This window comes from Carassius auratus, unplaced genomic scaffold, assembly GCF_003368295.1.
Source record: "Carassius auratus strain Wakin unplaced genomic scaffold, ASM336829v1 scaf_tig00027103, whole genome shotgun sequence".
NCBI classification, from domain to species: domain Eukaryota; kingdom Metazoa; phylum Chordata; class Actinopteri; order Cypriniformes; family Cyprinidae; genus Carassius; species Carassius auratus.
Genome location: NW_020525567.1, coordinates 386,359 through 414,049, shown reverse-complemented (window position 1 = coordinate 414,049; position 27,691 = coordinate 386,359). Strand labels below are relative to the sequence as shown.

Below are 27,691 nucleotides of genomic sequence, written 5' to 3'. Positions count from 1 at the left end.
CTAAAAAAAATCTTGAATATATACATGCATGTGTGTGTGTATATAATACACTGTATATATAAATACTTTGCCTGTTATGTGCAACTCCAGCTTTTACCTTCATAATATCTTTTAACATCAACAAAGCCAAAATTAATCTGCAACTCATAGAACTACTTTAATATATGCATTTATGTTATGAATCAGAAACGATCACAATATTGCCAGAACAGTCAAGCGCTTACACAAAGAAACATTTAGCCTTTTTTTTTGTGAATAAATGCATGCATGCTGAGATTAGACTCATATTTTCTGGGTGAAGGTGTGAACGGAGGATCATCAGCTCTATTGATATGCTAAAGACAAACACAAAAGCTCACTGGGCGTCATTGTTTGTGGATGGACTTTAATTGCCCTGCGTAACAAAAGCTCTGAGAGGACAAAAGCAGCAGAGCAGAGCAGATCAATGCGTTTATTTGGGAATTCTGCATCAATTTTACATTTGATCTGATGTATTGACAGTTTCTGAATGACTGTGGTTACTCATGAGCACTGAACGACATGAAGAGCTGTTCAACACCAGCTCGAACAGCATCTGCTTTGCACTTTATATCTAACTGGGATGTAAATGTCTCTCAAATTCAAATGTCTTGTGGTTTTAGGTTAAGATTTTAAAGATCTGGCAGTGGCTTTGATGATTTGACTTTATTATAAACTATGTCATTGATTTCCTAAATTAATATTAGATTACAAAGTATTGAAGAAAGTCTCAATATGAATTGGAAAAATATTCAAAAAAAAAATAAAAAAAAAAAAAAAAAAAAAAATCTATATTTATTAAATATTATTTAAATAGTTTACAAAACAAATATTATTAATATTTTGTCCACCAAAATACTTAATCATATAAATCTTAAATAATATATAATTCTAAATAACATAAAAACACTCAAATATATTTTATATAAATATATGAATATACTATTCAAAACATATAGTTGTTACATTAAATCAAAGTAGAGCCATCTGTATCTGATTTGATCTAAAATGCTGGTGAAATGCAGGTATTCAGACTGATTTGAAGTCAAATGTTATTATTATTATTATTTATGATGATTGCATTAGGAAAGGAAATTATGTTTACCTTGGTAAATATTTGATGATTCATCTTCTGTCATGCGATTTTGATTTCACATCATCACCGGCCTGTGGTGACCCTCATTATAATCTCATTAATTATTCATGAGCTGACCACATTTCAGATTCTGACACGTCACTGTGACAAAAACACGCATTTGTTAAATCAAAAAGAAGTAAAAGAAGAAACAGAGCCTACATTATCTGACTCAATGGAATTGAATCCTGGTAAAAACGTATGTAGGTTAATTCAGTCATATTAAATCATTCAATTTTAATTCTGATGATTAAATTAGCGCAAAGTTGTGGTTGATTTTAAGTCAAATGTTATTATTATTGTTGTTATTATTTATGATGATTGAATCAGGAAAGGAAACTATGTTTACCGTGGTAAATATTTAATGGTTCAGCTTCTACCCTGTTATGACCCTCTTGGTCTCATTAATTATTCATGAGCTGACCGCTTTACCTGCCGTCTCAGATCACGCGCTCGCGTGGAAACGCTTCACCACGGCGACAGAGTGGGCGTGAACGGTCTCCTAGGTGACGCTGACCCCCCCCCCCCCCCCCCCCACACACACACGCACACATACTGCAAGGAGGAGAGAGAGAGAGAGAGAGAGAGGGAGAGACAGAAGGCAGGTCGTTCTCGTTTCCTCTAGATGTGGATTGCACCGTGTTTTCACCATGCTATCATCATCAGATGCGCGGCCTCGAGCATCATCTCTCTGAGATCTGCAGAGATGCATCGGACTGAGAAAGAGTCGAGCGGAAGCCTGCATTGGGAGGCTGATTGAGCGCGTGTGTGTGTGTGTGTTCATACGGCACCAGAAAGCCTCTTCCCAGCAGGACAGCCTTCTACATCCCTCATCACACAACGGCAAGGTAAGAAAAGCCGCGTTTTGACATCTGCATGCGAGCTGTGGGTGCGACAGTGATGCTGAGCGTCGCTTTGTGTCGCATCGCTGGATGAAGACGCGCAGAGAGCGCGCGCTGGACGAGACGCACAAAGCCTAGACGACAATGAAAAGCTGTTCTGTTCTGATGAGGAGATGCTTTCACCTTCCCTCACCCCCGGCTCTCTCGCGATGCATTTGCATGCAAAGATCAAAATCTCCTTGAAGCATCATTTTGGGGATCCTCAGATGCTAAACCTGTCAAAAATGGCAGGAACTTACAAAATGGATCCCATAAGTTCATTATAATGGAACTGATGTATTAAAGTTCCTCCAGCAAATGGATGTTCTTCAAAGGGAGATTTAAGGAATTGATTTTTTTGCAGCGATGCCATCGAAGAACCATTTTTTTTTGGGCTCCTCAACGAACCTTTCGCTGAACAGTTCCACTGTTTTTTCTTCAAAAAAGGCCAACTACGGTTCAGAACTTTTATCAACACTGGAACCTTTCCCTTGATTAAAACTTTCTTTATAGTGCAAACTGTTCTTTTAGGAACTGATCACTGAAAGGTTCTCTGAGGAACCCTATCCTAGAACCTTTATGTTTAAGATGAACCGTTTTCGAAGAACGTTTTTCCATGCAGAACTTTTTGTCATTCCACGGATGTTTAAGGTTTTTCATGGATCCATGAGTGTCGATAAGGAAACGTTATTTATGTATTTATTTAAAGAGAGCATAATGCACATCTCAATCTGAATACTTCCACATGCACTTTCAAATAAACCATGATCTTATTCATATTCATGGCCATGCATACATAAATGTGCATTTATGCATTTGCCAGCCACTTTTATCCAATGCAACTTGCATTGCATTCATTACGTTTTTGTTTTCCCTGTTGCTAGTGTCACGCTTTACTGTTTTAGCAACACTTATCCATGCACGTGCATTTTACTGTTATAATCATCTGATTCAACTGTGCTGTCAACACACTGATATCTGCCAGAATCAAAAACTAGAAAACACACATCTTCTCAAAAAGCATGTTTGAGACGTGCAAATATCTGCGTGTGACTCGATGACGTCTGGAAGTGGACGTCCTCGTGGGCCGCTTGCTGCTGTCCGACCGTGTTTATCCTCGTTCGGACTCGAGTGATCATGTGAACTGATCTTATTAGACAGCGAGCTACAGAAACGCCAGAAAACATCCTCTGTGTGTTCTCTCTCCGGGACGAGAGTATTAATAGCGTTTATCGTCTCTAGTGCTCATGATAAATCCTCTAATACCACACATTTACAGGCAATTTCTGAGTGAAAGGTGTTTCAAAGTAAACCATGCACTCGTTATTTTTTAGTACAGTTGCAACCTTTTGTTTTTAATTTTTTTAATAGTATCTGCAAAGGTTAAAAATGTCTCTAGTTGTAACCAGGATGTCATATAATGAGGCATATTTAATGTCTCGGTTATTTTTCCAAGACAGCAATGCGATCAAATGGAGATTTAAAAATCATATTATACTTTAATATTAATTTTTATTTACCAATGTATCATCTTCAGTGATAAAAACTCACAGAATTCAATAAGAACTCACTATAAGCTGCTATCCGCATTTGTTTTTATTCCAAGCAGTGTTATTTTAATATATGACATACTATTATAGCTTTTATTAATATTTAGAATTTTATTTAAAAAATATTTTTTACAGTATTAACTTTTATTTTAGTTTGAGTAATTATTTTTTTAATTTTTTAATTTTTTTAATGTATATATAGTTATTTTTACAATTTATTTAGAGAATGAGAACTGAAATAAAATAATAATAATTTATTTCAGTTTGATTTTTTGACTCAGTTTTAGTTAACAATAATAACCCTGATTTTAAGCGCTCTTATAATTGAAATATTTGGGACCATTTTTCTATAAAACTATGAAAGATCATCTGCTGAGCAATGCATGCATGATGCATTTATATAATACAGTTAATACATGTTTTCCTCTGACTGTCTTCATTTGACTACAAGAGGTTTAAACTGTTCCATCATTAGTCCCTGAGCAGCTCTTTTCTGAGCTCTAGAGATGTGGATGTGTGAGTCTGAGCTCAGGTTGAAGTGCTGTGGATGTGAATGAGGACAGATGACTCGTTTAGGTTCGGTCACTTCATCTGAAGTCCTGCTTCACACTTCACTTCTCTGCTGTTACTGTGACGGGACTGTCACGTCTCAAACATCCCCTGGAGAACAAGAGATTCACATCAAGGGCTGGAGATGGCAAACAGCCACTCAGAATAGATGCTGATTTGGGATTTGGAGCAGAATAGAAAAATCATGCAGAAACACAGAGCATGCAAAGGAAGACGTAAATACTCGGCCAGAGCTTGAACACATATGCTGTGCGTATAGTTTGCATGAAATGAAAAAGGACCCTATCTATCTAAACACATGTGGGTCATCTTTTTTAAATGAAGACGAAAGCCAAAATATTAAATGTCATGGAGGTATATTTACGGTATAATCTACCTGAAATGACCTTAGGAAGATGGAAGTGTCATTAAATCATTTTCTAACAGAGATCAGTGGTCTGTTAGGAAAAAATGGCAATCTTTGTTGCATTAAATGGCAATAACTGTTCAAAAATGAAAAAAAAAGCACTTTTTGAGTTTTTCCCCCCAATGTTTGCATGGCTGTAACTCAAGAACTATTAAATATATCTTAATATCCTTTAAGACACTTCTGTATCTTAATTTTTAAGGCCCTATATAGTTAATTTCCAGAGATACGGGGATGTGGGTCAATGTGGTAAATTATCAAAACTAAAGGTGGGTCACTTTGACCAGCGGATGTTTTTTTTTTTTTTTTTTTTTATGTTTGAATTTTTTTTTAACAAAATGGAAAAGTTTCTGAAATCTGGTTGATTTGATGTACATTTACACACACACACACACACACATAAAAATGTTTTTTTTTTTTTTTTAACATTTTGAAATATTAATTTGATTCATAATTTGAAATTCTGCTGAAAACAAGACTTCTCCAATCATTTAGTCCGTTTTTATTTTTTAATAAACTGAAAGAAAAATCCTTATTTAGGACTTTTAAGCAAACATTAAATAAGGCTTGCATTTCAGGTGGATGATAAATAGCAATAGAATAATGTGCACACTTTTCTCTTCTCCTATTTTTTTTAAATAACAGTTAACAATATGCATTATGCCAACAATAAGCATTTTTGTTGCATATACTCACTATGTTGCATCTAGTTATCATTACAATTTTTTTTTAAAAAGATTTTTTGCATGTTATTCAAATTTTGTTGTAGATGACTTAAAGCTGCGGTCGGTAACTTTTGACGCTCTAGCGGTTAATAAACATCACTGCTTGCGTCTAGCGGAAGAACATCGTAGCCGGAACTACTTCTCTCTGTTTATGTCTATGAAGAATCACAAAGGTACTGGGTTACTCCGCCGCGGTACCCCCGAAGCAATCTAAAATAGTCCGAATATAAACACTTATAATAGGTGCACCCTAGTGATTCAGGACAAGCTAAAAACACGGTTTGGAAAATGGATTCATGGTGTACTCGCTTATTATAAACATTTTTCTACATTTTGAACACAAACAAAGTTACGGACCGCAGCTCTGATTGGTTGTTTCTTACCGGGAGCGGATGACTTTCTGCAAATGGCAATAGGACACTGGGAGGAGCCAGAGGAGCTTGATTTTTTCACAGATTATCTGTCTCATATTCTACTGTCAGGACATAATGACAGGTTTAACAAATATGTAAAAAATATATTTTTACAAAAGTTCCCTACAGCACCTTTAAGTCGAGCGCATTGCATTGTGGGATATAGTGTTTCACACAGTGTTGATGCAATAGAAATTGTATTGGGAAAATGATTCAAAATTAACTGTTGAAATGACACAGATGACATGATTCATCATAATTCATGAGTCGCTTGGGCAAAAAATGCAAAAATGCATTCAGTCATGAAACAGATGCTCAAGCGTGTTTCTTCAGAAGTACATCTCTATTCCTGCATGAGCGTGGAGCTGTTTAAACCCACACATTCTCTCTTCAGTTGTCTCATTGGAAAGCTGTATCTGTGTCGCTGGGATTTGGGCTGTCAAACACTCCTCACCCACAGACTCCCTCTCCAGCTCCAGATGAAACACTTCTCAGGTCAATATCCAACTTTTAGAGTCGGACTTGATTCTCAGATTACTAGCACTCACATGTGGAGAGGAGCATGTTGCAAAGCATTCGCAGTCATCATCACAAATCAGATCTATCATTTAATAAAAAAAAGACCTTGCACGACATCCTTTTCTTAATGCATAGAGATTTTTAAAGATTGCACTCATTAAAAAAAAAATATATGTATCAGAATTACAATTTCCAGCATATAGATATATATATATGCAATCTCAAACTTTACAAGGTGTGTTCAGACAGCAATAATTACGTATAAATAAAAAAAGAAAAAGGCAAGTCTGGGTTGTGATCAAAATAAAGCTATAATTTTAATTATCTGCTAGTGTTTGGGTTGGACATGAGTAATACAGCAAGATTCATCAATGAGAGACAGATGGTGGCTCCACGATGCTTTAATAAATGTATTAATATGCTGCTTACCCTTCCAGTCTGTTATAATGAGATAGTAAAAATTATATGATTCATAAATCATGGCAGCATATGTTTTTAAATTACTTCAACTTGTCAAAATAATTTAACAAATTTTTTACAATTACACAAGATTCAACTAGACACCATTTTTTTAAACTAGTGTTGAAATGACTTGTAGAGACAATTTGATAATACTTCAAATTTAAGCCATCTACTGAATTAGATGATGTTTGACAGATCAGATATGCATGCACATGTATTTCTGGTTTATATTCTGTAGTAGCTTCATAGAGCTATTTATACATTTAATCAATAATAAAAAGAGAAACCACAACAACCATAAAGGACTCATATATTTATTATCGTTGTGCATGATTTTAAATCCTGTGAGAGGATTTATATTCATGCATTTGGCAGATGCTTATTTCCAATACGATTTTCTTTGCATTTGAGCTGTATGTTATATCAGTTCAATATCAAACCGTTACCTCACTGTGGCTTTATTCTGCTGTTTGAGCTCCAGAGAGGACGCTGTACACACACACACACACACACACACACACACAGAATAATGAATCTAATGCAGGATTCACTGTACTGCACTGCAGGCACAAACACAAGCAAAGACTTTAAGTATCTCAGACGTGTGATGATTGTCCTCTATTGACAAATACAAAGAGAGGATTAACTCGTGTCTCACCCCCGCAGTGAAAAACCTCACACTCTTACTGCAGAAATGCTGAGCGCTCGTCCAAAACTGGTTCTGTGAAGAGGCGTGTGTTCAGTTAAGAGCCCAGACTGCGCTGTGTGCGACACTACTGTTGACAGAAATTAATAAAACACACACATTCATGAGAAACACACAGCATCTATCTTATCTTTGCATCCTTCACACACACACACACACATCTGGTCAACTATTCTTGTGGGGACTCTCCATAGGTGTGATGGTTTTTATTCTGTACAAACTGTATATTCTATGGCCCTACACCTAACCCTAACCCTCACAGGAAACTTTGTGCATTTCACACACACATTCTCACTCATTCACTCACTCACACACTCAGACCGACGCACGCACACATTCTCACTCACTCACTATTTCACTCACTCACTCACTCACACACACACACACACACACACACACACACACACACACACACACATTCTCTCTCACTCACTCAGTCCCTCACTCACTCTCAAACACACACACACACACACACACACACACACACACACACACACACACACATTCTCTCTCATTCACTCACTCACTCACTCACACACACACACACACACACACACACACACACATTCTCTCACTCACTCACTCATTCACTCACTCACTCACTCACAAACACACACACACACTCACTCACAAACACACACACACACACACATTCTCTCTCACTCACTCACTCACTCAGTCACTCATTCACTCACTCTCTCACTCACAAACACACACACACACACACACACACACACACACATACACACATTCTCTCTCACTCACTCACTCACTCAGTCACTCATTCACTCACTCTCTCACTCACTCACAAACACACACACACACACACACACATTCTCTCTCGCTCACTCACTCACTCAGTCACTCATTCACTCACTCTCTCACTCACAAACACACACACACACACACACACACACACACACACATTCTCTCTCGCTCACTCACTCACTCAGTCACTCATTCACTCACTCTCTCACTCACAAACACACACACACACACACACACACATTCTCTCTCACTCACTCACTCACTCACTCACTCAGTCACTCACTCTCTCACTCATTCACTCACTCTCTCACTAACTCACTCACACGGAAACACACACACACACACACACATTCTCTCTCACTCTCACACTTATTCACTCACTCACTCACTCTCTCACTATCTCACACGGAAACACACACATTTTCACTCCCTCACTTACACCGACACACACACATTCTCACTCAATCACACACTCACACACACACACACACACATTCTCACTCCCTCATTCAATCACACGTTGTGTTATCCGTTAACACCTGCAATTCAATTTAGGATTTGCATCCAATTTTTAATACAATTTTTCTGGTTATGCTCATATCTTTGCTATTTTATGGGAAAAGTATTTAATATATTTCCTGGTCATCTGCTGTAATATTAATCTATCTATCTATCTATCTATCTATCTATCTATCTATCTATCTATCTATCTATCTATCTATCTATCTATCTATCTATCTATCTATCTATCTATCTATCTATCTATCTATCTATCTGTCTATCTATCTATCTATCTATCTGTCTATCTATCTATCTATCTATCTATCATGAACAAGAATCATGAACAAATGGAAAAGAATGCCATGGAAAATCATTTGTCAAATAGAAAGAATATGCTGCTTTACGGTAGTATTTTTTGAATGAATTATATATCTGATATATGATATTGTTTGGACAATTGTTACAGTCCAAAGCCAAAAACAAATGAGAAAGATTGAATCATACTTCTATATTTCACATGGAGCTTAAAAAGCCCCTGTGGTTTAGTGCATCCGTCTGTCATCACAGAGAGCTGAACATCAGATGAGTGTTATCTCAATGATAATGGATTAAATTACCTGAGGGCAACACAAATGGGCCTCAAATGTAGACTTGTGGGACACGCAGAGGATGAACATGCTCTCCTGAACATGCACTCAAAAGTGAAATGCTTCACAGGCAAGAATAAAAAAATACAAATGTGCTGCTGAAATTGTACTCACTCACGTCATCCGAGATCGGGGTTAGTTTGTTTCTTCATCAGGTTTGTAGAAATGTAGCACTGCATCAGTGGCTCATCAGTGGATGCACTGCAGTGAATGGGTGCCGTCAGAATGAGAGTCTGATAAAAACATCACAATAATCCACAGCACTCCAGTCCATCAGTGAACATCTGGAGAAGACAAAACCTGAAACACATCCAGCATTAAGATGATTTTAACTCAAATATGAATCCATAATAACACTTCCTCCAGTGAAAAAGTGCATCTGCTGTAGTCTCTCACAGATGTGTTTAGATCTGTTTAATCACTGCTTGATCTGTGCAGATTTCTCTCCTGATTCAGACCAGAACACTTTTTCACTGGAGGAAGTGTTATTATGGATTACAGACTCTATGTGTTTGAGTTAAAATCATCTTAATGCTGGATGTGTTTCAGGTTTTGTCTTCTCCAGATGTTCACTGATGGACTGGAGTGCTGTGGATTATTGGGATGTTTTTATCAGACTCTCATTCTGACGGCACCCATTCACTGCAGAGCATCCATTGATGAGACACTGATGCAATGCTACGTTTCTCCAAATCTGATGAAGAAACAAATTAATCTACATCTGGGATAAACTGAGTGCGAGCACATTTTCATTTTTTAGTGAACTATTCCTTTAGATAAACACATGCTGACAAAATATTTCAAGTCATCACATCTTCTTCTCGTACAACAAACAGACTATTCTGTCAGACTATGCACTATGTAATCTATTTGGACCGATTACAACATCATTTTTTTCCTCATTGAAGCTTGCGTCCAGCTGCAGCTCGATTTCTTGATATACTAACTTGAAGTCATTTTTAAATATAAAGTCTGAATATTTGTATAAAAACAAAGGCTGTGATGTTCAGAACATTAAATACAGTAATTCAGAACAAGTAATACAGTCTAAGTGGACGTCCATGACATGCGGAGTCCCACAAGGCTCGATCCTAGCACCGCTCTTGTTTAGCCTGTATATGCTCCCACTAAGTCAAATAATGAGAAAGAACCAAAGTGCCCATCACAGCTATGCTGATGATACCCAGATTAACCTAGCCTTATCTCCAAATGACTACAGCCCCATTGACTCCTTCTGTCAATGCATTGATGAAATTAATAATTGGATGTGCCAGAACTTTCTTCAGTTAAACAAGGAAAAAACTGAAGTTTCTTTTTGATTTCTAACCCTGCCATCATATCAGATCTGGATTGAAACGCTGTGACAGTGAAAACGGATTAGTCTTTTTGAAAGCTGATATTGCTGCTTTAGCTGCACTATTTAAATGGATTATGATCCACATGGGATAAAGTCCCGGACAATATTAATATAGATCAGCAGATTAATGGATGAAGTAAAGTTGACAGCAGCTTTTAAGAGTAAGATTAAAACAACAGCGGTATCCGATTTATCATTAAGTACAAGCAAAATCTCATTACAGCTGATTGGACTCTGAAATGTGCCGGATATCATCAGATCTATTAAACATAAACGTTACATGTTCAGCGCTGTTTTCTCAACGCTATATCTGTGTTTTAAGGATCTGTATCTGGTAGATGAAGCTCCTGGATTCAGTAACACACGCAGATCAATATTCGCTCTTGAAATCCTGATGCAAACACACACAGATAGTCTTGCTGTATAAAGAAGCGTGCGTTTCTTGTCAAGGGCAATCCGTTAAATGGGCGTTCGCTGTTATTGTCAGTGTGTAATAGACTCTATGGCTAGTTTCTACTCGTGTGCTGCTGGAAGAAATGTCAGTAATCAGGAATGATCAGAAACGACTTCAAAATAATCTGTCTAGGAGAAATATCTGGGGCTTTAAGCATAGCCAAAAATATTGTTTTTTCATGCATTGGTCGGTCTGGATATTTTGAACTGTTTCTTTTCTATAACATGGTGAGGCTAAAAATGCTAAATGCACCTTTATGTGTTTATTTTATTATGCTTTATCTATTTATGTGTTTGCATCTGTTACAATGTATCATATATCATTATGCAACATTTTACTCAAACACGGTGACAGTGTATCGTTTCTAATTTATGGAGTGATACAAAGAGGTATCCAGAAATTTTGACAACAAAGTGAAAATAATTTAGACCCGGGCTTCATCCAGTCCTCAGGTTTCTGGTCTGGAAATGTATGTAAATTAGTACACACATAATAGGATAATATGACATTTGCATGTTTAAACATCACATTTCAGAGGAGAAAACAGCTGTTCTGATGTACTGTGATTTAATCAACCAGGGAAGATTATTTTTAGTAATTTATTATTATTGAAACTACCTCAGATGACTTTGGTTTTACAGTAATATTACTGTAACACCGATGCAGTTTGTATCTTGTTGTGAGGCTGATTTAAGTGTGTGTGTGTAAAAAAATTATTAGAGTTTTTTTTTTCTTAGCAAAAAAAAGTAAGATAATGTACAGGTTAGATTCTTAAAAATATGTCCATGTATTAATTTGTTGAGTAGTTGTATAATAAGAGGTACAATTTACAGTAAACCTGTAATTATTGCAAAAGAAACCCTTTCACAGTGTTATACGAGATGCTTATAATTAAATTAAATTAAATTAAATTAAATTAAATTAAATTAAATTAAATTAAATTAAAATAAAATAAAATAAAATAAAATAAAATAAAATAAAATAAAATAAAAATAAAATTAAATATTTTAAAACTTATTTTTTACTTTTACTATAAGTCAGGTCACACCACATCAAGACTGTTGTTTTGCGTGCATTTTTTTTAAACGAGGCATTGTCAAATTAAATATGCACTCATTTGCATACATTTCCAGAATCTGAATGTTGGCTTGATTTTCATTCTTGATTTTGATGGCATATTAAAGTTAAAGATTTTGGATTTCTCTTTTCATTACTCCATAAATCCGAAACCACTGTCAGCAGACAGAAATACATGCATTTTCACCAAGTTTTTAGGAATTAAATGATATAATCAGGTGAATTATGTTCACAATAAAGAGAGGAATAAAAACTGTGATGCACTACTTAAATGGAGAAAAACTCACTGGCTTTAAATGTGTGTGTATTGTATTCAAAATCTACAGACCTACTGTAAATAGATGCATTAAAATAAACACTAAAATGTATGCTTTTTTTGCGTTATGGAAGCAAAAACAGACAAAATATCAATATTACCCAGTTGTTTTTGTCTGTAGTGCTTTACTTTAAATGAGAAAGCCTCTTTATTTCGATGTAAACTGCATCAGTTTCATAATGTCTCCGTGAGATATCATTAATAAAAACTGTCAAATAACTGTCTAGCCATTGTTTTAGCGAACGCACAAGCCGCTGTACTCATAACGTGACCCATTTTTCACATCTCCTCTGTGCTTTGACAGATTTCCAAGTGAAATACTGGAACGTGACGCACACTTTGGATAAAATCATTCCCTTTCCATCTTTGTCTCACTGAATGTCCTGTTTCACTTGGAAAGATGTCATATTATAGGAGTTCAATGTGTTGCCTCGAAGCAATCTTAAAGATAGTATATTTACAGTATCATAAGAGATCTTTTAGGATATAATTATTAATCGTTCTATGAAAACATGCATCATATTTATTTTATTAAACTAAATTGTAACAGGTGCAAAAATATTTCTGGCATCACAAGTGGAAAATACACAACAAAACTAATGTGAGAATAATATGTCCCTTTTAAATGCCATACTACAGTAAACTGTAAAAATAATATAAAAAAATTGCAATTACAATGAAGAATAGAGAAATAAAACAGGAAAAAATACTTGTTTTTCTACTTAAAAATGTCATGATACGTGAATTATTAAATCAGGAAGGAAAATAATAGAAAACATTTGCTAATATTAGAGTATATTAGATTTATTTTTAATAAATAACTTATTTGTATTATGATATAATATCATGTCATTAATAAATACAATATATGATAATATAATAAAATAAACAGTAACCCCCCCCCCCCCCAAAAAAGAATAAAATAAAATAAAATATTAATTAATTTTAATTATTTTATTTTATTTTATTTTATTCTTTTTTGGGGGGGGGGGGTATATAAAAATACTGTTTATTTTATTATCATATATTTTATTAATTAATGACATGATATTATATAATAATACGATGAAGTTATTTAGCCCTAAATAAAATAAAATATTAATTAATTAATTAATAATTAATAATATTTTATTTTATTAATAATAATTAATAATTATTTATATTTATATTTTATTTTATTATTATTTTGTGGGGGGGGGGTTACTGTTTATTTTATTGTAATTTTATTTTATTAATTTAATTAATTAAAAATACAGGAATTTAGTTGTTATAGGAAAAAACCTAATGTTTTTATTAATATGTATTATTTTATAATTTTTATATACAGAATATTTACTGAATGTGTATTTATTGTTTTTATATCTAAAATTAAGCTATATTTTTTCATGCATCAGACGGTTAATTCAATGTGTTGCTTGCATTGAAAAAGAATTGCAATGAGTGAAAATGAAGTAAATTCTGCACCTTTTTTCAGTGCATAAGTCTGTCAAGATTTAAATCATTTTAAAATAGATTCATTACCTGAACCGAACTAGAAAGTAAAAAAAGCGGCATGAAATCTACAAGGTCAGTTAACGTCCTTGCCTTTCAGTGAGCTCAGCAGCGAGAAGACAATGTTTTCCAGAGTTATTAGCATCCTTCAGTGTGACGGCAGGTCAGCTGCTTTCTCAGTCTTTTATCAAGTTAATGCACTTTGAACCCAGAGGCCTTCAGCGTCCCCCGTCTGTCATTTAAAGGGCAGGCCCCAATGAATAAGCCCTAATTGAGCAGATCTACTTCACCTCTCGTGCACAGAACAGCCGTCGATGTACAGGAGGAAGATGTGTGTGTCAGAGACAGCATTAGAAACGCTGACAGTGAATCAGCAGATACGTCTCTATTTTAAGAACAAAGATGACTTGAGATTTCTTTTGCTTTGAGGCAATGCAACACATTTAGACCAGATTTAGTGCAACAAAAGAACAAAAATAGACATACTATATTTAAACGAGTCATTATGCAGCAGCTTTGGCGTCAAATGCTTCTAATCTGCAAATGCATTTAATGCATATGACCATTTTAATTGAAAATAACTCGATGCATTTCACTTTCAACAGTGGAGTACCAATGTTTTTTTTATGTTTATAAAATAAGTTTTAATTTTAGTAATTTTGTGGTGTTTTTTGTTGTTGTTGTTGTGGTGAGAAACGTTTTTGTTTTATGTTGTTCATTTTCTTTTGTAATTTCATAATTTTGGTAATAAATAACTTAATTGTATTATTATATATTATAATGTAATTAATAAATAAAATATATTATAATGTAATTACTAAATAAAATATATTATAATATAATAAAATAAAGAAAATAAACAGTAAGCCCCCCCCCCAAAGCTCAATGTTTTAAATTATATTTATTATTTTTATTTACATAATATTAATTTAATTTATGTTGTACATTTTCATTATAATTTCACAATTTTTTTAATTGACTTTTTATTCATTTTTATTTTAGTACATTAATTTGAGAGAAGTTTCCTTGAAATAAATGTTTTTATATATTTTTTTTATTTTATTTCAGTTATTTAGTCATTATTTTATTTTAACATTAATTTTTATTTCACATGCTTTTTTAATGATTTTAATGTTAATTGACTATAATAAGCCTGCAGTAATATTGTATTCCATATACCATAATAAATGAATATCCAAAATTATGGCAAATTACTATCTATAAATATCACATTTTACTTGAAGCCTTTATGCATAATGCATTAAAAGGAATTCATCAATAAAAGTTATTTTTACAGATTCCTGTGGTTGGTTTGGTCACGTGTTTAAATGCACTGTATTTTCTGTTTAACAACAAATAGGTAAGTATTATAATACATTATAATTGAACCATTAAAAATACTTTTATAATGGATCATATATGAAAGCTTCAGGTAAAGTGCTTTTCATGTGTTTTACAATGATTCATTAGTATTATATAATAATTGTTTTCATGAGATCCTGCAATGCATTATAAGGTGCACTGCAGTAAATTCTGTAATGCATTATATTCTTTTTCACATTTCTGTGTTTTGAAAGGCTTCTGCTGTAGTATCAGACAATGTTTCGCAAGAAGAAGAAGAAGAGGCCGGAGATTTCAGCGCCGAAGAACTTCGAGCATCGCGTGCATACGTCGTTCGATGCGAAGCGAGGAGTCTTCGTCGGTCTTCCCACACAATGGCAGAGTTTAATAGAAAACCTGCGGAGACCCAAACCCATGGTGGACCCGTCCCGGATCACGCCGGTGGAGCTCAAGCCAAAGAAGGTCAGAATTGCATGGATTAAATACCAAGAAGGGTCCCAGAATAACATACTAGACCTTTTCAGTGCACTTTGACTTGATTGGAAACTGCAGAGCAACAGCCTGAAAACTCTGGAAGCATGAGCCCACTTCAGAATAAGAGTCCTTTTATTTCCTCCCAAATATTTATGTGTGAATTTTGAGTAAATAGAGGCCTTTGAAAAATGTATATCTGTGTTTAAAAAGTTCCCATAAACTTTTTTAATTTGAATAAATAAATAAATACTTTTTTTATGCTTTTTAGTTTATAAAAAATTAAAGGGCTAAGGCTTTTCTTGTTATATATTCTGAATTAGTATTTACTCATATCATTTTTTTGTAAGACATACTTCAATAATATTTTTTTTTTGAAAATTGATTTCAAGTTAATATCTGTTTTTCGAAAGTTCCCATAAACTGAAAAAAATATGCTTCTTTTTATTTTTTTTATTTTTATATGATGATTTACTTTTTGTAGAATAACAAAAATAGATTTAAAATTAATAAAATTAAAGGGCAAACGTTTTTCTTGTAAATTATATTCTGAAAAATATTTTCTTATTATTTTCTTTTAAAATATATTTTAACTATATATATATTTTTTATTTGCAACTCTCAAAAATTGATTTATAGTTATTCACATTTCTTAATATCTGTGTTTCAAAAGTTCCCTGAAAATAAAAAATATATGCTCCTTTTTTATTTATTTATGTATTTATTGGATGCTTTATTTTTTCTAGAATTACAAAGAAAGTAAAAAATATAAATTTTATAAAAAATTCAAAAATAATTAATAAATAAAAGAAAAAAATTCAAAAATAAACAATTTATTAAATTTATTTATTAAGGGATAATGCTTTTCATATATATATATATATATATATATATATATATATATATATATATATATATATATATATATATATATATATATATATATATATATATGTATGTAAAATTAAAGGTATTATATATATATATATGTATGTAAAATTAAAGGTATAAGGCTTTTTAATTTATAAATTAAAATAAATTTTAATAAAATAAAAAAAAAATTTGTAAATTTATAAATAATATTTTCTCGTATTATTTTCTTTTAAAACATTTCAAGAATATATACATATTTTTTATTCAGCTTTAAAAAATGTAATTCAAGTTATTCACATTTCCTCGTATTTGTAGCTGGGAAACATGTCTGGTTTTGTCTCTGGCCTCACTGGGACAGCGCTTGTATCTGAGCAGAGAATCAGTGCTTGGTCTCTCAGGGACGTCCTGAACGCCGTCAGAAACACATGTTTTTTCCCCTGTCACACACCGGCTTCTTATCTATCACGGTCCTGCTGTGAACACTGAATCCTCAGAGGAACGAGAGATTTATTACCTCTCGCTGGCAATTAATAATGATGCAGCGAGAGTCAGGCGGAAAAACTGCAACTCCATGCAAAAGAGCCGAGCTTCTGCAACATCTATACGCTTTCATAGAGGCCTGCTTCATGAATGTGACGTCAGAGAATTATCAGGAAAAATCAACTCTGTTCGACAAAAAGAAATGGGAATATACTGGAAAATATAATGCATTATGTTACATTTATTTATGAGTAACTAGTGCTTATATTTTTCAATATACTGCAAGAAAAATGTTTATATAAATCCAAAATATACAGCAATGAAGACAAATTGAAACACTCAATTAATATTTCTTGTGTTAATGCATGTGTTTACATAAAACATACATATACATCATTATTCAATATATTGTAATATATTAACAAAAAATATTATTCCGTATAGTATACTTTACATTAAACGTTATAATTTATTAATTTATTTTATTATGTAAAAAAAAAAGAAAAAAAAAATATATATATATATATAAATATATACACTAAATGCATTAAAATTATATATATATATATATATATATATATATATATATATATATATATATATATATATATATATATATATATATATATATCACATTATAAAAATATTTTGTATTATTATAAATAATATATTTTTGAATATTATAAATAAATAAATAAGTAAATGCATACATGCAATTTATATTATTATAAATTATAAAACATAAATAAATGTCAATATTGGCCAATACATTATAGATTATAATTTATTTATTTATTTATTTTATATATTTTATATATTTTATTTTAAATATATTTTAGATTTTTATTTAAAAAAAATACATAAATGCAATTTATATTATTATAAATTAGAAAAAAAAAACTGCATGAAGGTGACATAAATGGCATGGCCAATAATCTACAATAAAAGCCTCTTTACTTTGTCCTTTCTTTGCAAGAAAAGCAATCCTCCGATAGCCCCGACGAATCATTCAGCGTTTCATGAACACAAATCAGCCACAAATAGACTCCTCGGAGGAAAGTGTGATTTTGAGTTCATCCGCACCCGAGTGAATTCACACGCTCTTTAAATAGCATCCAGTTTCAGTCGGCATTAATCAAACCTGACTCTGTTCTCTCTCCAGACCATCGTGCGCGGCAGCATGATCGGCCACGGAGACTATATATCAGCCATGCTGTCCGACATGAGCCGTCTGTCCGTCACCAGCTCCAACTCCCTGCGCAGGAGCAGCCCGTCGGCCCGCAGGAGAGCGCAGTCGCTCGGACGCCTCGGGGAGGTCAGCGAGGCCGATGTGTATCAGTACGAAGCCCTGGACGAGCCTGACCCTCACTGGGACGAGAAATCACGCAACTTCCACAGCGAGAGCAGCACGCCGTACATGGGTCCGAAGAAGAGCGTGATGCTGCAGCCCAACGGCGTTCTGCCCCGCGCCAAATCCACTTACGAGGTCAGCATGAGCGCTCTGGACAGGCCTCCTCCTCCTCCGGCGCTCCCGGCCCCCCCGCCGCCCCCCATCCCTGTCCCGGAGCCACCCAGGGCCGTGTACCTCGGAGGGGACATCGGGAGCCCGACGGAGAGGCTAATGATGAGACGAGAGTTTCCCATCATGTTCTCACACAACCAGAGACCCATCACCTGCTTCTATAGTCCCACAATGCCACACGGAGACGCTCTCACGCCGGACAGACTGCTGGTCCATCCGCAGAACAGCCCGGGGAGACCGTACTCCTCTTACGACCTGAAGGTAAACCTATGACGTTGAGTCGTTTACCCAACGGTGTTGTTTTTCTCACCACGTTCTTTCTTATTGGCAATTGCTAGTAATTCTGACTTGATGATGGAAGCGTCTTCTGACATGCATTAAATGTAAATTAATGCATTTAGCAGACGCTTTTATCCAAAGGGAGTTACTGTGCATTCAGGCTATCAATTTTTACCTATCATGTGTTCCCAGTGGGTCGAACCCCCAACATTGCGCTTGGTATGATGCTTAATAAATAAATGATATTTTAAAACATATTCACATAAAAAGGCAAACCAGCCCACGTCCTTATTTATATTTTCCTTGTGTTTCTCTTCTCAATGAAAGGGCGACGCAGCCATGAGACTCCAGCCTGGATATCTGCACAGTGGCACCAGCAGTCCCCTTGTGAGCGGCACCAGACCTCACAGAGCGGTGCGTTCCTCCTCCAGCTACACCATCGGACTCTCGCCCAACATCAGCTACCGGCCCACCGGGCCAGACCCTTTCATGAGACACTCGGGCTGCCCAAACCCAGGTCTCTACCCCAGACAGGACAGTCCGTCTCAGCCCCGGCCGTCTCCCACCGGCTCTTTAGCCAACAGCCCTCCGGGAACCTGCTCGCCCGCATTCAGACCCCCGCAGCACCCCTCGCCCCGACCACCGCCCGACCCGCCCAAAGTCACCCACGAGCAGTTCAAGGCCGCACTGCAGATGGTGGTGGATAAAGGAGACCCGCGCTCGTATCTGGAGAACTTTGTGAAGATCGGCGAGGGTTCGACGGGTGTGGTGTGCATCGCCCGAGAGAAACACAGCGGACGGGTGGTGGCCGTCAAGATGATGGACCTCAGGAGACAACAGCGCAGAGAACTGCTCTTCAATGAGGTGAAAGAACGAATGAGCATAATACTAGGGATGCACGATATTGGAATTTTACCGATATCCGATATGCCGATATTTTGGCCGATACCGATATATTTCCTTTTGTTTCGAAACAACACCAGGTCTGTGCAGAAATTATAAGCTAAATATTTTTAATTGTGGTTAACTTTTAACAATAAATTATTTGTTAGAATTAAATAAACAAATAATGATGGTTTTTGACAGTTCTTTGTAGCTTTTTAAATAAATATAAATAAACTATACATAAATCGCAGCATTTTCCCCAGAAAAAAAGCATAATGTTTTATTTAGTCAACCTAACATTTTATTTTAAGATTTAACATATTTATATGGTCTAAAGCAAAAGAGTGTAAAATCTTTCAGAGCTTATGATTAGTTTAAAAAAAACCACATTACATATTAATGAATAAATCTGTATATATAAAAGTATTTAATTTACAAGTGTCATATTTGTGATTTTTTTTTAAATGTAAGCTATAGCTTCTGACCTTTAAATAAAAACATACTCATTATTTTCTGATATTAATTACTGCTATATTTATTCAGAAACACAGTCTAAATGTTATTTTTGTTGGCTATTTTCCTTTTAATTTAATTAAGTAGGCCAACAGCGCCCCCTACAGATTTAAACTCCTTATCGAACGGGTGTTAGGACCCGGGGGAGGCTGGCGCTGTTTACTCTATCACACACCGAATCCGTCATTCTGTATCTGCTTTCACAGATTAAATACAGCGAACCGAACAGTCAATCTAATCATCATTCAGACAAAACATTGCTTCAAGTATGAGCCACACTGCTGATGTGATCTAATCGCTAGCACATCTTGAGCACATGTGAGTTAGCGCATTCCTCTTATCGGCAAGACATATCGGCATTGTTTTTTATATCAGGCCGATACCGATATTTACAATTAAAGAGTTAGTTTATAGAAGGGTTAGAGAAGACAATGATGAATAAAGTCGTAGTTTTTGCTATTTTTGGACCAAAATGTATTTTCGTTGCTTCAAAAAATTCTAACGGACCCTCTGATGTCACATGGACTACTTTGATGATGTTTTTCTTACCTTTCTGGACATGGACAGTAGACCGTACACACAGCTTCAATGGAGGGACTGAGATCTCTCGGACTAAATCTAAAATATCTTAAACTGTGTTCTGAAGATGAATGGAGGTTTTTACAGGTTTGGAACGACATGAGGGTGAGTTATTAATGACATCATTTTGATTATTGGGTGAACTAACCCTTTAAAGCCATTATCGGCCGATTCCGATATTAACCGATAATATTGTGCATCGCTACATAATATTAATAAAAACAATTTCAATACTGCTTTTATTCAAAGGAATAGTTCACCCAAAATTTTAATTTACTCACCCTCAGGCCATCCAAGATGTAGAGTAGTTTGTTTCTTTTTCAGATTTGGAGTTACCGAATATAGAATTTGTTATTCTGAAAATGCAAGTCCCATAACTGCATTTTTTTTCTCATTGAGTAGGCTATCTTGTTCCATTTTGTTACATAAGCGAAAACGGTTTCAAATGACATTGAACCCAGAACATTCAGTCACAAAATGTTTTGAAGGAACAAACAGGTTTTGAAAGGGAAATGTCTAGGGTTATTCATTAATAGTATAATCACAGTTTATGATTTAATGCAAGGCGCAGATACTACCAGAACTGACTCTATTTAGTCATATCCAAATAAATACATGAAACATATATGAATATGAATTAAATATTTGGAACACTGTAAACACAAATCACATTTAATGTTTAAATATATATATATATTTGACCTCTTGCATATTGAGATATGAAATCTGGAAACATTTTTAAAAATCAAGAGGAACATTTCTCCCCTTAAACAAACAGATTCATTTCTGTTCATTGGCTATGATGTTAAGCGTTGATGGGGGTGTGTTGGTGTGTGTTGATGGGGGTGTGTTGGTGTGTGTTCAGGTGGTGATTATGAGAGATTACCAGCACAGGAACGTGGTGGAGATGTTCAAGAGCGCTCTGGTGGAGGAGGAGCTGTGGGTCATCATGGAGTATCTGCAGGGAGGAGCTTTAACAAACATTGTGTCTGAAACCAGGTACCACAGCACAACAACTCTGACAACCATGTGATTTCTCCAGCCGTTTCTCATCCTTCTGTTTCATGAAAGATGAGAGAATTGTTTATGTTATCATTGTGATCTCTATAGGATTTAGGAGCCTTTTTATTTTTTTAAATGCCTGTGACCAAAAAACATATGTACATATGTCAATTTATTATTATTTTTGGTCAAAGGCATTTAAAAATCATCTCTTAGGGACTTTATGTATACATAAATAATAAAATAAAATAAAAATTAATTATGTATGTCTTCTACTTTTTATTTTTACACAATTTATTTTACATTTTATAATAAAATATCATACATAATTTAAAAACAATACAATAGAACTTAAAATACAATTATATGATACAATATATAATTAGAAAAAATATTTAAAAATATAATATATAATTTAAAATAAACAAATGCAATATAATATAATATAATTTATTATAAAATAAAATAATTAAATATTTATAATATATAATATAATATAATATAATATAATATAATATAATATAATATAATATAATATAATATAATATAATATAATATAATATGCACATCATTTGCAGCCAGCTAATGGATGAAAAACTAAAGACAGACAACATGCAATGACGAATCTTTCACAATAAGACCAGATGTAATTGCCAATCAGTTTTAATTTCAAATCACTTTAAAGTGACAGTTTTTAATGCTAATTCACTGTGATTGCAGTTCTGCGTTTTAGAGGAGCGAAACACAACATCTGGCAGCTCTCAAGGGACTCCTCTCATGTCTGGTGCAGTTACTGACTCCATGTCGTATTACTGTGGTGTTTTATTCATGCCACAAGAGGGTGATGTACAGTTAAGGATCCGCTCTGAGCTGTGCATGTATCCTGACACTCCTTACACGACGGCCGACATTGATTTGATTAGAAAATCAGTTTAGTGCATGTTCTGATGACATGCAGGGGGAATTTGATTAGTGATCTAATGAGTTTGGTAAATGCATCTCTGTCTTTGTCTGGAGAGGCACTAGATTTACATGATAGTCTCTCGACTGAAGGACGAGATCTGACCCGAGCAGCAGGCTTTGAACCACACGTTTGCAAACACCATCGATTTTACACGCGGCCCCAGAGAGCACCAGACAACTGAGAACACAGCAGTTTGACAAGCAATTATATGACATGAATAAATGAAGACTACAGTATATAAATAATATGAACGACGAACCACAACAATGAAACTAATTAATACAGCAGGATAATCCTAATGTCATGGTTATAAAAAAAAAAAAAAAAAAAAAAATTAAAAAATTAAATTAAATTAAATTAAATTAAATTAAATTAAAAATAAGAAAAGTTGATATCTATATGTCTATAAATAATAAAATGATTAATATATAAACAATAATAAATGATAATAAATGAACCAAAACCTTCCTTTAGAGCAAGTTAAACATAATGTCATGAATATATAAAGAAAAAAAATTGTTTAGTCGACAAATACAATGTCAAATAATATACAAAACAATTAGAAGAATTTTAAATAAAACCATTTTCATAGTGATTTTAAAACAGTTAAATCTAAATAAAATCTAAATTAAATGAAATGTATAATATTATAATATAATAAAATAATAATGCATCAACAAAAACCTAATGTTGTTAATAAACAAGAAAAAAAATGAAAAATTATTAGTCAATTTATATATATATAAATATTTATATATATATATATATATATAAAAAAAAAAAAAAAATATATATATATATATATATATATATATATATATATATATATATATATATATATATATATATATATATATATATATATAAATAAATACAAATACCAAAACAAAAATTGCATGACATAATAAATGAATAAGCATGCATTACAAAAAACAAACAAGCAAAAAAATAAAACTTTAACTATATATATGCCAGTGGTTTCTTCCCGCCTCGATGAGATGCAAGACTCTGATATATAACAGCACAAAGAGCTCAAGTCACAGTTATACTGAAAAACACCAGATGCGTTGAGAAATGTGTCTGCTGATCTGTGCAGCACAGTTATGTAAGCTCTTGTGTGTGTGTGTGTGTGTGTGTGTGTGTTCAGGCTCAGCGAGGAGCAGATCGCCACCGTGTGTGAAGCTGTGCTGCAGGCGCTGGCGTATCTCCACTCACAGGGCGTCATACACCGAGACATCAAGAGCGACTCCATCCTGCTCTCGCTGGACGGACGCGTGAGTGAAATAAACCCTACTCAAACCAAGAACAGAGACAGAGATACACACAGACAATCAGAAGTGTTGGGGCCAGACACATTCTATTATTATTCATTATTATTATTCTTTTTTTTTTTAAGAAATGAATACATTTATTCAGCATGCATTCATAGATCAAAAGACTAATAAAAGGCATTTATAATATTTATTCGGCATGGATGCATTAAATTGATCAAAATACTAATAAAAGGCTTTTGTAATGTAACAAAAGACTTATTTTCTATAAATAAATGCTGTTCTTTTGAACTTTCTATTCATCGAACAATCTTAAGTTTCCATAAAAAATATGACATTGATAATAATCAGAAATGTTTGCTGTGCAGCAAATCAGCATATATCTTTTTATGTAATTTATTACTAGGATTCAAAGCTGAATTTTCAGTATTTAATATTTTATTTTATTTATTTTATTTTATTTTATGGTCCATTTAATTTGTTGACTAATTCTTAAAAAAAATTTTTTTTTTGTATATTCATCACCTTAGATTTGAATTTTATTAAAAATTAATTTATTGCTACAAATATAATATAAATTATATTTTAATTATTCTTTCAATAATAAATTTTTATATTAATTACAAATATTAATTATAAATATAATATTGCTATATAGGGTTCCGAAACAGATTTGTTTTCATTTTATTTTATTTTATTCTTTTATCTAATCAAAATCTGTTTACTTCACCATACATCAGTAATAATAAATTAACTGATTATACAAAAAGAAAAAAAAGTGGAAATTAGTGATCAAATTAAATGGACGTAAATGGATGTAAAATGCTGAAAAACTCAGCTTTGCAGGAACAAGAATAAATGACATGATAGAATATGTTACAATTGGAAACAGTTATTTGAAACTGTAACAATATTTCAGAATATTACTGTTTTTACTGTATCACTGTTATTCAATGCAGAAGAGACTTTGTGAACTCTCACCCGTCTCCATGTTTCTGGCTCAGATCAAGCTGTCAGACTTTGGCTTCTGCGCTCAGATCAGTAAAGATATCCCCAAGAGGAAGTCTCTGGTGGGAACGCCGTACTGGATGGCTCCGGAGGTCATCTCCAAATCCCCGTACGGAACAGAGGTACAGCTGAACACCACCACACAAACACATGAAGCAGACGGTCAGAGTAAAGCAGCGTCTGTGCTGCGTCTGCAGGTGGATGTGTGGTCTCTGGGCATCATGCTGGTGGAGATGGTGGACGGAGAGCCTCCGTACTTCAGTGAGACACCGGTGGCTGCCATGAAGCGTCTGAGAGACGAGCCGGCACCCACCGTACGCAACCTTCATCAGGTACGAGGAAACCCTCTCCATTAATCACAGAGACACACACAGAGATGAACGTCTGCAGGGTTACAGACAGTCGGAACTTCTTACAAACATACACACAGAACCTTCTATATAAACAATATAGAAATAATAATAAATGAACCCAAACATTCCTTTACAGCAGGCTAAGTTTAATGTCATGAATATACAAAAGAAAAGAAAAAAAGTTAAAAATAAATATTCATTATTCAGTTAAATGGACTGGTCCAAGCCGGAATAATAAAATAAAATATTATAAAATAAAATAAAGTAAAAAAAAATAATAATAAAAATAATAAATAAATAAATAAATAAATAAATAGAATAGAATAGAATAGAATAGAATAGAAAAGAAAAGAAAAGAAAAGAAAAGAAAAGAAAAGAAAAGAAAAAAATAACTATCCTTTATTCATTTACACGGTCTGGTCCAACCTGGAAAAATAAAATAAAATAAAATAAAATAAAATAAAATAAAATAAAATAAAATAAAATAAAATAAAATAAAATTAAATTAAATTAAATTAAATTAAATTAAATTAAAAATAATAACTATCATTTATTCATTTACACAGTTTGGTCCAACCTGGAAAAATAAAATAAAATAAAATAAATGTGAACAATAACTATTAATCATTCAGTTACATGGTCTTGTCCAACCCAAAAGAAAAAAAAAAGAGAAGAGAAGAAAAGAGAAAGGTGAAAAATATATATAAATGGTCTGGTCCAACCCGGAATAAAATGAAATGAAATGAAATAAAATAAAATCAATTACATGGCATGAATAAATAAGCCTGTATCTTAAAGAGATGTAAACACACACACACACACACACATACAGTATAAAATGTAAAAAATAATTAGCTAACAAATTAAACAAGGCTAAATAAAATAATACTACTGCTAATCATAATAAAGAAAACACAGCATATCAAAAAGGTAAAACTGCTTTTGATGTGAAAAGATCCAAAAAGTAAAATAAAAAATAAATACGCACCATATAATATAAAAATAATGTAAAGTCCCATAGTGCACAAACTGATATGTATCTGTTTAAATATCAAAATGTGGACGTGTTTGATGTTATTTTGTGCCGTCTGTTCGGCCGGCAGGTGTCCCCGGTGCTGAAGGACTTCCTGAAGCGCATGCTGACCCGGGATCCTCTGGAGCGGGCGAGTGCCACGGACCTCCTGGAGCACCCCTTCCTCCTGCAGGCCAGCTCTCCGCAGTGTCTGGTGCCCCTGGTGGAGCAGTACCGCAAGCGCATGTCCCGCTGCTGAAACCCCTGCTAACATCAGAGCCCCGGCGTTGTCCCTGAGAGGAGATAACCAGTGTGAGACGCACCTCACGCTCCACCATTGAGACGGCTGCTATGAGGAATGGACTCCATAAAGCCATTTTCTTCTACATGAGGACGTCTTAGTGGAGCTTAAAAGGCGGTGAATCAGAGAAGAAGTGCGTCTGACTGAAATGCGTGTTATCGTGACTCGCATCGAATCCGTGGCCGCAGAAACCTGAACGAGCCATGGTTTAGATTTTATAATGCTTTCACATAATGATCTCACTGTTGTTGTTGTTCTCTACAGCTGACACAACTTTACAATCGCTAACAATTTAAAATAAGTTTCTATTAGTTAACAGCTGAAGCATTTATTCATCTCGGTTCCAACATTTACTAATACATTAATAACAACAAAAATAAATTAAAATCGTATCTTAATATTATTTAATGGACCTGAGCTGATATGAACTAAAACTGTTAACAAATGTCGGGTAATGCATTAATATTCATTGTAAGGCATCACCTTAATATTTATTATCTACAACCTGGAATTATATATTACAGTCGATGATATTAATTCAGTTGATGTGCATCACAAGTTAAATGTATATTAAATTTTAATTTTAATTTAAACACCTTGCTCATTTAGTCAGATGTTAATGTATTACTAAAGGGAATTATATTAAAATACACTTCAGAATAAAATAAAACATGTCAACTGCTTCAAATGTGGCTTATCCAATTAAATTAAATTAAATTAAATTAAATTAAATTAAATTAAATTAAATTAAATTAAATTAAATTAAATTAAATTAAATTATTTTTTTAATTAAATTAAATAATTTAAATTAAATTAAATTAAATCAGGCAGCTTCAAATCT

General features: G+C 33.8%; 1 protein-coding gene across 1 annotated transcript; it reads left to right on the top strand.

Moving 5' to 3' along the window:
• Positions 1–1,725: 1,725 nt before the first annotated feature.
• On the top strand, positions 1,726–27,544 carry LOC113079047 (serine/threonine-protein kinase PAK 6-like). Its single transcript, XM_026251234.1, has 9 exons — positions 1,726–2,001; positions 15,574–15,799; positions 18,324–18,944; positions 19,290–19,826; positions 21,805–21,938; positions 24,053–24,179; positions 25,181–25,306; positions 25,382–25,516; positions 26,641–27,544. The coding sequence occupies exons 2-9, from the start codon at positions 15,596–15,598 to the stop codon at positions 26,806–26,808; spliced, it is 2,052 nt and encodes a 683-aa protein (XP_026107019.1). The 5' UTR covers positions 1,726–2,001; positions 15,574–15,595; the 3' UTR covers positions 26,809–27,544.
• The last annotated feature ends 147 nt before the right edge of the window (positions 27,545–27,691 follow it).

Bases quoted from the DNA above. Each gene is read 5' to 3' on its own strand.
- LOC113079047 (XM_026251234.1), top strand. From the start codon at position 15,596: ATGTTTCGCAAGAAGAAGAAGAAGAGGCCGGAGATTTCAGCGCCGAAG. The intron at 18,945-19,289 runs GTAAACCTATGA...TCTCAATGAAAG, and splicing joins ACTCCTCTTACGACCTGAAG to GGCGACGCAGCCATGAGACT. The intron at 25,307-25,381 runs GTACAGCTGAAC...CTGCGTCTGCAG, and splicing joins AATCCCCGTACGGAACAGAG to GTGGATGTGTGGTCTCTGGG.